The 18,106-nt window shown below is 48.3% G+C and overlaps 1 protein-coding gene across 3 annotated transcripts in view; it reads left to right on the top strand.

The window, feature by feature from the left end:
• CAMK2A (calcium/calmodulin dependent protein kinase II alpha) overlaps positions 1-18,106 on the top strand; it is a 339,869-nt gene that overhangs the window by 224,382 nt on the left and 97,381 nt on the right. For all 3 annotated transcript variants that reach the window (XM_063928633.1, XM_063928634.1, XM_063928635.1), the window contains exons 5-6: positions 2,208-2,273; positions 9,615-9,687. In XM_063928633.1, the coding sequence (XP_063784703.1) occupies positions 2,208-2,273; positions 9,615-9,687 (139 nt within the window). The remainder of the gene's footprint in view (positions 1-2,207; positions 2,274-9,614; positions 9,688-18,106) is intronic.

Below are 18,106 nucleotides of genomic sequence, written 5' to 3'. Positions count from 1 at the left end.
ATACAGCACAGTAATGCTAAGTTCTAATAAATGTTTTATAAAACCATCACAGCAACTTTATGTAATCTCCAACTTTGGCCTCGCGGGAAAGAACGAAAATGTTTAATTAGTTAAGAGAATATTCAGGTTCCTTTAAATTCGGGGCCCTAGATAGTTGCCTCGGCTGCCCTAGCCTAATGCCTGGCCTAAGCAGAGGGAGATTGCAGGACAGACTGTAGGGGGCAAGTGCAGGTTTTCAACTGTGGAGATGTTGCCCATAGCAACCAATTAGATTCTACTTATCATTTATCTAGCACCTTCTAGAAGATAATAGCCAGAATCTGAATGATTTCTATGGGCAACATCTCCACTTTTGTGCACTTAAGTAAATACTGTATACCCTGCCCCCCCTCCCCTCCCGCACGGGTGCGAAAGCATCGCACGGTGGCGAGATGCATATGCACCTGCTGATTAGCTGCCTGCCTGAGCAGCCTAGCTGCGCTGGCAGGCGGGTACCCGCCGCGTTCCGGGTCGCAGCGGCTGTGTGTGCGTTGTCCGGACCGCGCTTCACCAACGCCGTTCTAACGCCATTGGCACGTCCCCTCCCGGCCCGCGACCGCCACTGACTGTCAGTCAGGCAGAGGCGATCGCAGCCCTGAGATGCTTTCGCACCTTACTAGGTTTCACAGGGTGTGCGTGCGCACTCCACAAAGGGCTTCAGACTGAAATCGCCCCAGTCTGAATGACTCCCTATGTTCTGTCCTTCCTTTTCCCTACATGTGTATGCCTCTTGCTGGGGAACATTACAAATCCTATCTGTATGCCTCTTCTTCAGTGAATGCCAGTTGAACGTAACAGAGCACCAACAGGGGAAGCTGCCCATGCAGTGGCGCACCCAGGGGGGGTTTCCGAGCACCCAGAAACCCCCCTACACAAAAAATAAAAATAAAAATAAATTATTTTTTATTTTTATTTTTTTTAGCTGCATGAGTATTATTAGTGGCTGTCTAGCGTCCTCTGCAGCCTGCTGTCTTCCTGGTGGCACTTGTAAGTGCAGTAAAAGTTGACTTTATTTTAATTATAGTATATATATATCCATGTGCATACATATATATTATACACATGTATATACATACATATAAACACACACACATATGATATATACATGTGTATATATACGTGTACTGTATGTGTATATATATATATATATGTATGTATGCATGTTTAATATGCTATGTATATGTGTTTATGTATGTGTGTGTGTATATATATATATATATATATATATATATATATATAGATACCCTTGTAGTAGCCGGCACTCGGAAGGCCTCCGTGGGCTTTCTGGCTCAGGTGCCATACTATGAGGTTTCCACCTCCATCACTATCCCATGTAAAGAAGGCGGCACTCAGAGACTTGAAGGTGCAAAAGAATATTTAGTAAACAAGCTGCAGAGTTACATCAACGTTTCGGGGCGCGCAGCCCATTCATCATCCCGATGAAGGGGCTGCGCGCCCCGAAACGTTGATGTAACTCTGCAGCTTGTTTACTAAATATTCTTTTGCACCTTCAAGTCTCTGAGTGCCGCCTTCTTTACATGGGATATATATATATATATATATATATATATATATATACATACACACACACACACACTAGTTTTACGGACCCAGCATATACTGGGTCACCCCAGTCCCCACCCCCATGATTGGCTCCACCCAGTTCTGGAAACCCCCCCATGCAAATCCTGCGTTTGCCACTGCCATGTGCTTGTTACATAGGAGCACTTGTCTGCCAGAACTCACCTCAAAATATTGACCCAGTTCCTTGTGGAGATGAGTCGGTCCCTGCACACCAGCTGTGTGCACTGACGCCGAGCAATGCATCAGCATAGAGCAATATTGTGGGTGCACATAGTTCCAGGAGAGTATGTACAACCAATAAATTACAGTGTCACCAATGTGAAAAACCTCTTTAATACTAAATGTCAGATTTTTTTCCTGGTAACTGCCAGTTCTGAGACACTAATGACCCCAGCGAGTAAACACAAGTTCAGAACTCCGGGTATTTTTACGGTATGAATGACCCAAGGTTATGGTGCGGCTGGATAAAGTGTGTCATTGTGTGTGAGACACTAAGGAACTCTTTATTGAACTTGACAAATGTCTGAAGTGTTTAGCAAGATGTACTGTACCTGGCACCAGATGACTGTACTGTGTCTCCGCAGGGTCACCGGAGGAGAGCTGTTTGAGGATATTGTTGCCAGGGAATATTACAGTGAAGCAGATGCCAGGTTAGTGTGTACTGCTAATGCCAAAGGTCATTATAGCATTTATCATCTTATATTTATGCATGTGGACCGTTGGTTCATGGGAGGACCCGCACTGCACAACCTGTACATGACAGATATGCCATTGCATCAGTGCTGCTGCCCCCCCCCCCCCCTCCATGCGTTGCACCATATTTCCGGACATATGTATTGTTGGTAGATCTGCAGGATTTGAGCTGGAGGGCTTTATAGAAGACATAACTTTAAGTAATTCCGGGAATCTGTATGGCTTAATCCAATATGTTCATTAGAACACTCCCTGCAGTAGAACTGGGGAGAATTCTCCAGGGTTCTCAGTAGACGAGACAGTAAGTGGGTGGTTCATTCACGACACGGGCCGCTGTGAAACGCGTCATCATGATGCCACTCCTTCACTACATTGTGCTGCCAATCACAGATATAAAATATATGCAGAGGAACTGCGGCTCATTACACGGCCAGTGCCCATTTCCAACATTCATACAACAATTACACTTATCGCTCAGTAACGTCACGCCACGGCTGGGCCGTGCAGGCAGGTCTTGAAGGTTCATTAACGACCCGTGGGGCCGCGCATCGCTCGTTTTTGTTGCCATACACAATTGCCGAGAAAGTGAACAACATCGCTCAGAAAGGGTGAAAATGAGAATTCATGAGCGTTCACTTTTTCGGCAAGTGTGTATGCACCTTGGGGGTAATTCCAAGTTGATCGCAGCAGGATATTTTTTAGCAGTTGGGCAAAACCATGTGCACTGCAGGGGGGCAGATATAACATTTGCAGAGAGAATTAGATTTGGGTGGGTTATTTTGTTTCTGTGCAGGGTAAATACTGGCTGCTTTATTTTTACACTGCGATTTAGATTGCAGATTGAACTCACCCCACCCAAATCTATCTCTCTCTGCACATGTTATATCTGCCTCCCCTGCAGTGCACATGGTTTTGCCCAACTGCTAAAAAATTTCCTGCTGCGATCAGGAGTAAGTGTAAGTTGAACTTCTGTACAGGTACTTTGTTTATCTCCCTCTCTATGTACAGATGTGTTCTCACACATCTTTGCTGCTGTCGCACCAAAAAATCCCCTCTTGGCACACCAGGTCGCGTGAGAATCTTCTAGTGTCGGGCATCTTTTTTGCTTCTTTTTTACCGAAAATGCATCTTGGTCGCAACGCAGTGCGACTATGAGGCACTCAGAGACTGAGCTGAGTAATTTGATATGTTACATTTGTATATAGTGTGTGACTGGGTCTCTGAGTCTATACATGAAGGCCCTCATTCCGAGTTGTTCGCTCGGTAAAAATCTTCGCATCGCAGCGATTTTCCGCTTAATGCGCATGCGCAATGTCCGCACTGCGACTGCGCCAAGTAAATTTGCTATGCAGTTAGGATTTTTACTCACAGCTTTTTCATCGTTCTGGCGATCGTAATGTGATTGACAGGAAGTGGGTGTTACTGGGCGGAAACAGGCCGTTTTATGGGCGTGTGGGAAAAAACGCTACCGTTTCCGGAAAAAACGCAGGAGTGGCCGGAGAAACGGAGGAGTGTCTGGCGAACGCTGGGAGTGTTTGTGACGTCAAACCAGGAACGACAAGCACTGAACTGATCGCAGATGCCGAGTAAGTCTGAAGCTACTCTGAAACTGCTACGAGGTGTGTAATCGCAATATTGCGAATATATCGTTCGCAATTTTAAGATGCTAAGATTCACTCCCAGTAGGCGGCGGCTTAGCATGAGCAAATCTGCTAAAATCCGCTTGCGAGCGAACAACTCGGAATGAGGGCCGAAGTTCTGTTCTGCTCCGTATACACACACAATATACAAGTGTTCATATATTAATCAGCACAGTCTCCTTGTGCGTCAAAGTCATATTGCGTTGCGACTAAGACGAATTTCCGGCAAAAAAAAGACCCCTAACGTTAGCAGAGTTGTATGGGACCTGGCAGCTCACTCACGCAAGGCATCTCATGCCACATGGCGTATGGAGGCTGGAAGTACAGATGTAGTTGGCCTCGTTCCACCCACGGTGCGACCGCACATGTGCACGCATCGCGGGTGCGATTTACTGCGCCAGGGTGAGACTATCCACACCCAGGTTGTCTAGCTAATACAATCTCTATGGCCGCGCGCATGCCTATTATTATTATTATCCTTTATTTATATGGCGCCACAAGGGATCAGCAGCGCCCATTACACAGTACATAATCAAATGAGCAAACAAGAAAATGGCACTTACAGTTCAAGAAAATATAGGACAGGTATAGAAAACCCGGGGTTAGGTGCCATCAAAGGGAGTATGGAGTATAAGATAGTGTAAGTAAGAATAGGAAAGGCACATGAGGAAAGAAGTCCCTGCTCTTGCAAGCTTACAATCTAAAAGGTGAGGGGCTAACACTGGAGTGACACAGAAGGGGTAGACAGTAAGCATAGACAAGAGGGTTAGGAGAAGAGTTGGCTGGATTTGGTGAAGAAGTGGGTCTTGAGAGCCCGTTTAAAGTTTTGTAGAGAGGTAGAGAGTCAGATGGGGAGAGGTAGAGAATTCCAGAGATAGGGAGCAGCAAGTGGAAAATCTCGTAGGTAGGAGTGGGAGGAAGTAATCCAGGGGTGGGGAACCTTTTTTCTACCGAGGGCCATTTGGATATTTATAAAATCCTTCGGGGGCCATACAAGTCTGCTCCCGAGCGTGCCAAAAAAATGGGTGTGGCCAGTTAAAATGGGACGTGATACACATATGCCCCCAATAGTGCAGTGCCAGATCCACAATTGCCCCCACAGTGCCAGGTATACAGATGTCCCCACAGTGCCAGGTATACAGATGCCCCCACAGTGCCAGGTATACAAATGCCCCTCACAGTGCCAGGTATACAAATGCCCCTCACAGTGCCAGGTATACAGATGTCCCCACAGTGCCAGGTATACAGATGTCCCCACAGTGCCAGGTATACAGATGTCCCCACAGTGCCAGGTATACAGATGTCCCCACAGTGCCAGGTATACAGATGCCCCCACAGTGCCAGGTATACAGATGACCCCCACAGTGCCAGGTATACAGATGCCCCCTCCGTCTCCCCCCCCCCCCCCGACCCGTCCCTCTTACCGCTCCTTTCGGCGGGTACACGGAGGAGAGCGCGGCTATGTTGGGCGGCGGCGTGTAAGACTTGAAACCAGCCGCCGGTTCGAGAGCCAATCAGAGCTCGCGGACTGGCAGCTGCGGCTCCTGATTGGCTGCCGGTCCGCGAGCTCTGATTGGCTCACGAACCAGCGGCTGGTTTCAAGTCCTACCCGCCGCCGCCGCCCGACAATAGCCGCGCTCTCCTCCGTGTGGTGACAGCTGAGACACGCTGCCGCCGGACTGTGCGGCGGCGTGTCTCACTGAGAGGAGCGGGTGGGCCGGACCAAACGGCTTTGCGGGCCTTATACGGCCCACGGGCCGGAGGTTCCCCACCCCTGAGGTAATCTGTTGGCAGGAGAAATGGCGTAAATTATCAGAGCGAAGAGGACGGGTGGGAATGTTAAGAGAGATAAGGTCAGATATGTAAGAGGGAGAAGAGTGGGTGAGGGCTTTGTAGGTGAGTGTGAGAAGCTTGAATTGGATCCTGAATGGGAAGGGTAGCCAGTGAAGGTCCTGCAAGAGAGGGGATGTGGATGTAGTACATTTGGTGAGGAAGATAAGAAGGGCAGCAGCATTGAGGATAGATTGGAGTAGAGAGAGGCATTTATGAGGGAGGCCAGATAGGAGAAGATTGTAGTAATCCAATCCTGAGATGACCAGTGAGTGGATGAGGGTCTTAGTAGCGTCCTGGGTGAGAAAGGGTCTGATCCTGGAGATGTTTTTGAGATGGAAACGGCAGATTTGTGAGAGGTACTGAATGTGTAGTTTGAAGGAGAGGGAGGAGTCAAGGATTACTCCAAGACATCGCACTTGGGGGCTAGAGGAGATAGTTGTGCCATCAATGGATAATGAGATTGTGGGAGGTGAGGTTATGCGGGAGGGAGGGAAGATGGTTAGCTCAGTCTTAGACATATTAAGGTTAAGAAATCGCTGGGACATCCAGGAGGAGATAGCAGAGAGACAGTTGGAGATACGAGTGAGGAGAGGTCAGGGGAGGAAAGGTAGATTTGAGTATCGTCAGCGTAGAGATTATATTTTAAGTCAAAAGAGCTAATGAGCTCACCTAATGAGGATGTGTAGAGAGAGAAAAAGAGAGGCCCAAGAACAGAACTTTGGGGGACACCTACTGGTACAGGAAGTGTGTGTGTGTGGGGGGGGGGGGGGGGGTGGAGTCATGAGAGGAGACAGAGAAGGAATGGTCAGGAGGGTAGGAGGACAGCCAGCAGAGAGCAGTATCACGCAAACCAAGGGAGTAAAGGATTTGCAGGAGAAGAGGGTGGTTAAAAGCAGCAGAGAGGTCAAGGAGAATAAGCAGAGAGTAGTGGCCTCTGGATTTAGCAGCAAGGAGGTCATTGCAGACTTTTGTGAGGGCAGTTTGAGTGGAGTGCAGATGAAGGAAACCAGACTGGAAAGGGTCAAGAAGTGAGTGGGAAGCAAGAAAGATAGTGAGGCGGTTGTAGACAATACACTCAAGGAGTTGGAGGCAAAAGGGAGAAGAGAGATGGGTCGGCAGTTGGAGAGATTGGTTGGATCAAGGGTAGTTTTTTTAAGAATAGGTGAGACAAGTGCATGCTTGAAGGCAGAAGGGACAGTGCCTGATGAGATTGAGTAGATGGGCAAGATGGGAACAGACAGAAGAAGAGAGGAAGTGGAGAAGGCGGGAGGGAATAGGGTCAAGTGGGGACGTGGAGGGGGGTGAGGACCGGATGAGGACCATGACTTCCTCTCCAGATACAAGGAAGAAAGATGCCAGAGTTGGTAGGAGGGAAGGAGAGGGGGGGTTGGGAAATGGAGGAGGGGGTTGCTCAGGTTCTGGTGGGATGTTATGTCCTGACGAATGGAGTAAATTTTGGATGTGAAGTAGGTGACAAAGTCAAGAGCAGAAAGTGAAGAGGGGAGTTGAGGCGTGGGTGGGCAGAAGAGTGAGTTGACAATGGCAAAGAGGCGCCGGGGGTTTGAGGATTGGGAGGAGATGAGGGTTTTGAAGTAAGATTGTTTAGCAAGGGTAAGGGCAGCAAAGTATGATGAGAGCATAAATTTGTAGTGGAGGAAGTCGGCCTTAGAGCGTGATTTCCTTCACTGTCGCTCAGCGGTACGTGATCATTTTTGCAGATATCTGGGGCATTTGGTGTGCCAGGGTTAAGGTGTTGATCTGCGAGGGTGAATAGTGGTTGGTGGGGCGACAGAGTCAAGATCAGAGGTAAGGGATGCATTGTATAGGGAAGTAGCTTGTTTTGGGCATGAAAGAGATAGAATAGGAGAGAGGAGTGAGTCAAACAGGGAGGATAGGGAAGTGATGTCAGTAGCCTCAATGTTACACTTTGTGATGGTAGTCTTAGGTGGTACAGATGGAGAAGCAGATAGAGATAGGTTAAAAGTGAGCAGGTGATGGTCAGAGGGGGGGGAACAGGTAGTTGGAGAAATCAAAAAGATCACAGCTGTGAGTGAAGACCAGATCCAGTGAGCTTCCACTCACATGGGACGGGGAGGAGGTCCACTGGGAGAGACCAAGAGAAGAGGTGAGGTTAAGAAGCCAGGAAGCAAAATTGTCTAGGAATTTGGAGGGCATGCCAGGTGGGCGGTAAATGACAGCTACCTGAAGATGAACAGGATGGAAGATGCGTATAGCATGGACCTCAAATGTAGAGAATGTAAAGGATGGTTATGGTGGTATGAGTTGGTATGAGTAGCTAGAGGGTAGTAGGAGCCGAACACCACCACCATGGCAACCCCCAGGTCGGGGGGGGGGGGTTGGGGGTGAGAATGAGAGACCCCCAGCAGAGAGAGCAGTGGGAGAAAGTGTGTCAGAGGGGGTAATCCAAGTTCCAGTGATGGCTAGGAGATGCAAGGAATTCGAGATGAAAAGGTCATGGGTGGGGACCAGTTTATTACAGACAGATCTGGCATTCCAGAGGGCACAGGAGAAATGGAGAGAGTCTGAGGGAGTGATGTGAATGAGATTATCAGGGTTGCTGTAGCAATGAGGTGAGATGGATTTAGAAGGCAGGGATACAGAGGGTGTAGTGAGGGTGCTGGCTCCTGGGCTAGGAAGGGACACTGCAGCAGTTGAGCATGGAGGGAGTAAAGTGTGGTACAGAGGGATATGAGGTGAGGTAGGGAGAGGAGGGAGGGAGCAGGGCAGAATGGTGGACGATTTGCCCCAAGGTAGGGTAGAGGTGAATGACAGTGGGGTGTCAGGGGAGGAATGGAAGTGAGGCAGTGGGGTGGATGAGAGACAGAGGAAGGGAGAGGAGGAAATGTAGGAGACTAGGTTAGAAGGATAGAGGTGGGAGCAGGGGACAGAGAAAAGGATAGGGCAGACAAGGAGTGTTGGAGGGTGATAGTGACAGGCTAGACATGCTGTAGTGTGGATGAGCCTATGCACGCGTGTCCTTTCATGTCACAATTACTGCAGCTGGTTTGGCGCAATGCGGTTGCCCTGCAAGCTAAACCAGCTCAGCTACATCTGTATGAGGACACATCTGTAACTAAGTCATTATTATTTGAAAAGTTTTATAAAACAATAGTAATGATGGCTATGCAAATCCAATCGTGAGGTCACTGCGATATAAGGATTGGGCATTTTTACCTTAAACCAAGTATTTATTTGTTAAATGACCTGAGAGTCTGATTCAGAGGTGGGCGCAGTGCTGATAATTGCGCATTTGAGCGATTTTTTCTATACTGCAACATGCATCAGAGTTGCACAGCGCATGCACAGTGTGGATTGCAGTGGATGCAGTGTGGATTGCAGTGGATGCAGTGTGGATTTATTTGCAAAGTGAGTGACAGGTAGTGAGCATTTGTGGGCGGTAACTGTGGGTGGCGAGTCAAACACAGGCTTGCAGTGACTGTTTCAGTTGCGTGTCTGAGCCTACGACTGTGTAAAGACTCCGGCAGCTTACTTGTGACGAACGTTCTGAGCAACCATACGCTCGGACAGAGGCCTGATGGTGCACAGTAGCAATGGCATTTGTGTCCACCTCTGAATCAGACCCTGTGAGAGGTCTGTGGTCCTAATTTCTTCTATCCTGAGAGATGGACAGTAACGGGGGCCATTGTAGCCTCTACTGACCTCTCTGCAAGGGTCAGTCACTGGTCACTTTACAGTCCAGTACTAAATCAGAGCATTTATGCGATTATATACAGCCGATGACACCTTTTACCTGCATTTCTGTCTTCAACTATTTTTTCTACTCTTTATTTGCTCTCTTTTCAGTCACTGCATTCAGCAGATATTAGAGGCAGTACTGCATTGTCACCAGATGGGGGTGGTGCACAGGGATCTGAAGGTAAGACAACTATCCAGACCGCCCATATACTGTGTGCCATTTACCTTTCTGAATTAGAAAAAGTATATACAGCAAGAATTTACCTTTCATTTACAGTAGAACGTAGGGGCAACAATCAGCAAGTTGAAATTCACAAGGTCGACACAAAAATTGAACAGTTGTGATGGCGACGTTGTTGAAATGCTGACATCATCAATGTTGACACCTGGAGAATGTTGACATTAGAATTAGGTTTAGGTGTTAGGGGCCAGGGTTAGCATTACATTTAAGGACAGAGGGGGTCATTCCGAGTTGATCGCACGTAGCAACTTTTTGCTGCTCGTGCGATCAACCTGACGCCACCTATGGGGGAGTGGATTTTAGCATAGCAGGGCTGCGATCGCTTGTGCAGCCCTGCTATGCTAAAAAAGTTTCAAGTAAAACAAGACTAGTCCTGCAGCTACTTACCCAGTGCGACGGATCCAGCGGCGAAGGTCCCGGCTGTGACGTCAGACATCCACCCTCCAAACACCTGGATCCGCCTGCGTTGGACTCCCCACGCATGGAAAACGGTGAGTATGCGCCCCGGAACGCCTCCTGCCTGTCCGTCTTCTTGCGATCGCCGCACGATCACTTTTCTCGCTGGCGGCGTCGCAGCCCGGCGACAATCATCGCCGGGCAACGACGCGCGTGCGCAATGCATCCACTGCGCATGTGCATTTCCGACCCATTCGCACCACAGCGAAAAACCGCTGCGTGCGAACGGGTCGTAATGACTCCCAGAGATGGACTTAATGCACTAGCACATTGTCGACTTTCTGACCATGTCATCATTTTAGCAATGGTGAACGTTGTCATAATATACTGTACCGGGGCTTAATAGATATTTCACATAGCTTATAAAGATAAGACCATGCTATTACTTGTTTCATTAAAGGTGTATGTCACAGAGCCAGCTCTAAAGGTGGGTACACACTAACAGATATATCTGCAGATCAATTGATCTGCAGATATATCTATGGACGGATCGGGCAGTGTGTTCAGCATACACACTGCTCGATCCGTCGGGGACTGGCGTCATGAACTGGGCGGGCGTGTTCACACGCCCGCCCAGTTCACCTGTCAATCACCGCCGGCCGCCGCAGCATGTGTACGGGCGGTCGGCCGACCGCCCCGTACACACACAGCGACGCGCCAATATATCGGTAGATATATTGGCCGTCGGCTGTGCTGCGCGGCCGACGCGATACGTCTGTGAACGACGGAGTTCACAGACGTATCGGCCGTACACACTGGCCGACGGTCCCGCGATATATCGGCCGTTCAGAAGAACGGCCGATATATCGACCAGTGTGTACGGGCCTTAAGAGATTGCAATCTCTAGCCTTTGTCAATAATCTCTAGCCGCTGTCTTAACTTATTGCGATCAGCTCTCACTTCGGCCTGTGTGACATGTGTATGACATAGAGTTAATAAAAAAACAACAACCACAGTATCAGTATTACACTGTCCACTATCAGCATTACATATACTTATAATTACTTACCACATTTCTTTTTACCACCACTGAGCTTGTTTCAGAAGCTACTTACAAATAGGAAGCCTTCAATTCTCCCTACACAACTAAAAGTAGATATAGCATAGCTTAGCCAAATCCACAGGCAAAACGGATCTATTAAGAATCAAAGAGACCAATCTTATTAAATGAAGTTTAATATTATAAAGATGCAATGTGTAAAGTATATACAGAACATATTATAAGAATGACATACAAATAATATAAACAAAAACGAAAGAAAAGTCTCACATAAGGTGTGTACACACGGTGAGATATTTCTTTGCGGATTTGACTATGTAGTCAAAATCGCAAAGAAAGATACTGCAGATCGTAAGGTGAACGTCACCTTGCGATGCCGATGTGCGATCCTGCGCAGTCGGCATCGCATGCCTAGATAGGCAAGTCAATTTTGACTATCTCGTAGAAAGACAGTAAAAATTGACACTTTGGGGGTAATTCAGAGTTGATCGCAGCAACAAATTTGTTAGCAGTTGGGCAAAATAATGTGCACTGCAGGGGGGGGAGGGGCAGATATAACATGTGCAGAGAGAGTTAGATTTGGGAGGGTTATTTTGTTTCTGTGCAGGGTAAATACTGGCTGCTTTATTTATACACTGCAATTTAGATTTCAGTTTGAACATACCCCACCCAAATCTACTCTCTGCACATGTTATATCTGCCCCCCCTGCAGTGCACATGGTTTCTCTAACGTCCTAGTGGATGCTGGGGACTCCGTAAGGACCGTGGGGAATAGACGGGCTCCGCAGGAGACTGGGCACTCTAAGAAAGATTTAGTACTACTGGTGTGCACTGGCTCCTCCCTCTATGCCCCTCCTCCAGACCTCAGAATCTGTGCCCGGTCAGAGCTGGGTTCATTTTAGTGAGCTCTCCTGAGCTTGCTAATAAGAAAGTATTTTAGTTAGGTTTTTTATTTTCAGAGAGCTTCTGCTGGCAACAGACTCTCTGCTACGTGGGACTGAGGGGAGAGAAGCAAACCTACTAACTGCGGCTAGGTTGCGCTTCTTAGGCTACTGGACACCATTAGCTCCAGAGGGATCGAACACAGGAACCTAACCTTGGTCGTCCGTTCCCGGAGCCGCGCCGCCGTCCCCCTCGCAGAGCCAGAAGACAGAAGCCGGCGGGTTGAAGCAAGAAGACGTCAAAATCGGCGGCAGAAGACTCCTGTCTTCATATGAGGTAGCGCACAGCACTGCAGCTGTGCGCCATTGCGCCCACACTAACCCACACACTCCGGTCACTGTAGGGCGCAGGGCGCAGGGGGGGGCGCCCTGGGCAGCAATTGATTACCTCCTGGCAAAAAGCAGCATATATACAGTTGGACATTGTTATATGCATGAGCCCCCGCCATTAATTTTACACAAAATCGCGGGAGAAGCCCGCCGCTGAGGGGGTGGGGCCTTCTTCCTCAGCACTCACCAGCGCCATTTTCTCTCCACAGCTCCGCTGAGAGGAAGCTCCCCAGGCTCTCCCCTGCAGAAGCACGATAGAGAGGGTGAAAAAGAGAGGGGGGGCACATAAATTTGGCGTAAAAACAATATATACAGCAGCTACTGGGTTAACACTAAGTTACTGTGTGATTCCTGGGTCATATAGCGCTGGGGTGTGTGCTGGCATACTCTCTCTCTGTCTCTCCAAAGGGCCTTGTGGGGGAACTGTCTTCAAATAGAGCATCCCCTGTGTGTGTGGTGTGTCAGTACGTGTGTGTCGACATGTCTGAGGTAAAAGGCTCCCCTAAGGAGGAGATAGAGCAAATATGTGTATGAGAGGGTGTCTCTGTCGACAACGCCGACACCTGTTTGGATATGTGTAAGTGCTGAGGTAAATTTATTGCACAAAAGATTAGAGAACAGACAGGAAATCTACCCATGTCTGTCCCTATGTCACAGAGACCTTCAGAGTCTCACAATGCTCACTATCCAAAATAATAAACACTGATATCGACACGGAGTTTGACTCCAGTGTCGACTACGATAATGCAAAGTTACAGCCAAAATGGCTGAAAGGTATTCAATATATGATTATTGTAATAAAAGATGATTTGCATATCACTGATGACTCATTTGTCCCTCACACAAGGGTACACATGTTAAGGGGAAGAAAGCTGAGGTAAATTTCCCTCCTCTCATGAGGAAAAAGAGCGAGAATCTCCAGACAAGAGACTGCAGCTTCCCACAAAAAATTCTCAGGCAGTATCCTTTCCCCACTAGGGCCAGGATGTGATGGGAATCTTCCCCTAGGGTGTCACGTTTGCACAGAAGGTAGCACTAGCTATTCTCAGGGATCCTGCAGATAGCGTGCACATTCTAGTACACTACTCAGACCGGCAATTGTGTCGGCATGGGTTTATAGCGCTGTGGCAGCGTGGACAGGTACCTTATCAGCAGAGATTGAGACCTTAGTATGCATATAGATATAGATATATATGTGTATATAGAGTTATATATATATCCTCACACCACTCGGCGGCACTCTGGACGAATAAATTGGAGACTACAACGTCATCTTGGATTAAATCAACGTTTCAGTGCTCGGCGGCACTTTTATCAAGATTATCAGACAGCATAAGAAACCATTGTGTATACACCATATAAATAGCATCAGTGAAACCACACGTTGCTATATATATATATATATATATATATATATATATATATATAAGATGCTGTCTTAAGAGATAGGTATATATATAAAACATGCCCCAAGAGACATGAGTATACTGGGTCCTAGAGTCAAAGCTATGTCGATTTCTGCTTGACGTGTCCTGTAGAATATGCAATGGACAGATGATGCCGACTTAAGAGGCATATGGAAGGCTGAGGATTGTGTGGAGAAGGGTTCTCGGACCTGGTCTCCACAGCTATAGCTGGTAATTCTGATATTTTTCCTTATATTCCTGCACAGCCTAGGAAAGCACGACATTATCAAATGCAGCCTTTCGAATAAAGAAACAAGAAAGTCCGAGGTGTGTCCTTTCTTGCCAGAGGCGGGGGCAGAGGAAAGAAGCTGCACAACACAGCTAGTTCCCAGGAACAGAAGTCCTCCCCGGCCTCTACAAAATCCACCGCATGTCGCTAGGGCTCCACAGGCGGAGCTAGGCCCGGTGGGGGCACGCCTCCGTAAATTCAGCCACGAGTGGGTTCACTCCCTGTTAGATCCCTGGGCAATAGATATTGTGTCTCAGGGATACAAGCTGGACTTTGAGAAGATGCCCCCTCACCGACGGCCCTGCCGGCTTCCCCCCACGAGAGGGAAACAGTATTAACTGCAATTCACAAATTGTATCTTCAACAGGTGGTGGTCAAGGTTCCCCTCCTTCAACAAGGAGGGGGTTATTATTTGACCATGTTGTAGTCCCGAAACCAGACGGTCCGGTCGGACTCATATTGAATTTAAAATCCCTGAACATATACCTGAAAAGGTTCAAGTTCAAGATGGAATCGCTAAGAGCGGTTATTGCAAGCCTGAAAGGGGGAGATTTTATGGTGACTCGGGACATAAAGGATGCATACCTTCATGTCCCCATTTATCCACCTCGTCAGGCGTACCTCAGAATTGCGGTACGGGATTGTCATTACCAATTTCAGACGTTGCCGTTTGGTCTCTCCACGGCCTTGAGAATATTCACCAAGTTAATGGCGAAAATGATGGTGCTCCTGCGGAAGCAAGGTGTCACTATTATCACGTACTTGGACAATCTCCTCATAAAAGCGAGATCAAGAGAGCAGTTGCTGAACAGCGTATCACTTCTCTGGAAGTGTAACGGCAACACGGCTGGATTCTATATATTCCAAAGTCGCAGTTGGTTCTTACAGCTCATCTGCCTCTCCTAGGCATGATCTTAGACACAGACCAGAAAAGGGTTTATCTCCCGATAGAGAGAGCTCGGGAGCTCGTGACACTGGTCAGGAATCTATTAGAACCAAAACAGGTGTCAGTGCATCACTGCACTCGAGTCCTGGGAAGGAGGGTGGCATCATACGAGGCCATTCCCTTCGGCAGGTTCCATACGAAGACTTTCCAATGGGACTTACTGGACAAGTGGTCCGGATCACATCTTCAGATGCATCGGTTAATCACCCTATCCCCCAGAGCCAGGGTGTCTCTCCTGTGGTGGCTGCAGAGTGCTCACCTTCTCGAAGGTCGCATATTCGGCATTCAGGACTGGGTCCTGGTGACCACGGATGCAAGCCTCCGAGGGTGGGGGGCAGTCACACAGGGAAGAAATTTCCAAGGTCTGTGGTCAAGGCAGGAGACTTGCCTTCGCATTAATATCCTGGAACTAAGGGCCATATACAACGCCCTAAGCCAAGCGGAGACCCTGCTTCGCGACCAACCGGTTCTGATTCAGTCAGACAATATCATCGCAGTGGCTCATGCAAACCGCCAAGGCGGCACAAGGAGCAGAGTGGCGATGGTAGAAGCCACCAGAATTCTTCGCTGGGCGGAGAATCACGTAAGCGCACTGTCAGCAGTGTTCATTCCGGGAGTGGACAACTGGGAAGCAGACTTCCTCAGCAGGCACGACCTCCACCCGGGAGAGTGGGGACTTCATCAAGAAGTCTTCGCGCAGATTGTAGGTCGGTGGGAACTGCCACAGGTGGACATGATGGCATCCCGCCTCAACAAAAAGCTACAGAGGTATTGCGCCAGGTCAAGAGACTCTCAGGCGATAGCTGTAGACGCACTGGTGACACCGTGGATGTTCCAGTCGGTTTATGTGTTTCCTCCTTTTCCTCTCTTACCCAAGGTGCTGAGAATCATAAGGAAGAGAGGAGTGAGAACAATACTCATTGTTCCGGATTGGCCAAGAAGGACTTGGTATACAGAGCTGCAAGAAATGCTCACAGAGGACCCATGGCCTCTGCCTCTAGGGCAGGATCTGTTGCAGCAGGGACCTTGTAGGTTCCAAGACTTACCGCAGCTGCGTTTGACGGCATGGCGGTTGGACGCCGGATCCTAGTAGAAAAGAGGGATGCCGGATGAGGTTATGCCTACGCTGATAAGGGCTAGGAAGGACGTGACGGCTAAACATTATCACCGTATACGGCGAAAATATGTTGCTGGGTGTGAGGCCAGGAATGCCTCTACAGAGCAAGTCCAGCTGGGCCGTTTCCTTCACTTCCTACAGTCGGGAATGACTTTGGGCCTAGAATTAAGGTCCATTAAGGTCCAGATTTCGGCCCGATCCATTTTCTTTCATACAAAAACTAGCTTCTCTACCTGAAGTTCAGACGTTTGTAAAGGGAGTGCTGCATATTCAGCCCCCTTTTTTGTGCCACCAGTGGCACCTTGGGATCTTAACGTGGTGTTGAGTTTACTGAAATCTCACTGGTTTGAGCCGCTTAAGACCGTGGAGTTAAAATATCTCACGTGGAAAGTGGTCAAAAATTGGCGGCTTTGTCATGTAAAAGCCCCTATCTGGTTTTCCATATGGACAGGGCAGAATTACGGACTCGTCCGCAATTTCTGCCAAAGGTGGTGTCATCTTTTCATGTGAACCAACCTATTGTGGTGCCTGCGGCTACTCGTGACTTGGAGGATTCCAAGTTACTAGATGTCAGGGCTTTGAAGATTTATGTAGCCAGATCGGCTGGAGTCAGGAAACCTGACTCGCTGTTTATCTTGTATGCATCCAACAAGCTGGGTGCTCCTGCTTCAAAGCAAACTATTGCTCGCTGGATCTGTAACACGATTCAGCAGGCTCATTCTGCGGCTGGCTTGCCTCCTCCAAAATCAGTAAAAGCTCATTCCACAAGGAAGGTGGGCTCTTCTTGGGCGGCTGCCCGAGGGGTCTCGGCATTACAGCTTTGCCGAGCAGCTACTTGGTCGGGTTCAAACACTTTTGCAATGTTCTACAAGTTTGATACCCTGGCTGAGGAGGACCTTGTGTTTGCTCATTCGGTGCTGCAGAGTCATCCGCACTCTCCCGCCCGTTTGGGAGCTTTGGTATAATCCCCATGGTCCTTACGGAGTCCCCAGCATCCACTAGGACGTTAGAGAAAATAAGATTTTACTCACCGGTAAATCTATTTCTCGTAGTCCGTAGTGGATGCTGGGCGCCCGTCCCAAGTGCGGACTTCTTCTGCAATGCTTGTATATAGTTATTGCTTACATAAGGGTTATGTTATAGTTGCATCAGGGTTGATCTGTTGCTCTGTTGTTGTTCATACTGTTAACTGGGTATGTTATCACAAGTTATACGGTGTGATTGGTGTGGCTGGTATGAGTCTTGCCCTGGATTCCAAAATCCTTTCCTTGTAATGTCAGCTCTTCCGGGCACAGTTTCCTTAACTGAGGTCTGGAGGAGGGGCATAGAGGGAGGAGCCAGTGCACACCAGTAGTACTAAATCTTTCTTAGAGTGCCCAGTCTCCTGCGAAGCCCGTCTATTCCCCATGGTCCTTACGGAGTCCCCAGCATCCACTACGGACTACGAGAAATTGATTTACCGGTGAGTAAAATCTTATTTTTGCCCAACTGCTAACAAATTTGCTGCTGCGATCAACTCTGAATTAGACCCTTAGCCAAAATCTGACATAGCCAGTATCGCAAGCAGTCATTATATGCTTGCGATACCGACCTAGTCCCTGTCGCATAGTGAGAATCTCACCGTGTGTATACACCTTTACATGGTCCTGTTTGTGGGGAGACCCAAGAAGATGGAGCAATTCCCAATGTTAGATTGGTTCTCAGGAATTGTACAAAGTTTGTATGTGGGATATGGTAATATTCCTATATGGATGACAGTTGGCACCCCTTCTTGTTTGGGCACTGGCTATTTTCTGTGCCCATATAAATTATCCAGGATTTTGCTTGCAAGCACAAACATTCCTGAGGTGGGGGGTGAGCACATGCTGCCACTT

The sequence above is a fragment of the Pseudophryne corroboree genome, chromosome 6 (assembly GCF_028390025.1).
Source record: "Pseudophryne corroboree isolate aPseCor3 chromosome 6, aPseCor3.hap2, whole genome shotgun sequence".
Lineage (NCBI taxonomy): Eukaryota > Metazoa > Chordata > Amphibia > Anura > Myobatrachidae > Pseudophryne > Pseudophryne corroboree.
This window is presented reverse-complemented; position numbering and strand designations above follow the sequence as displayed.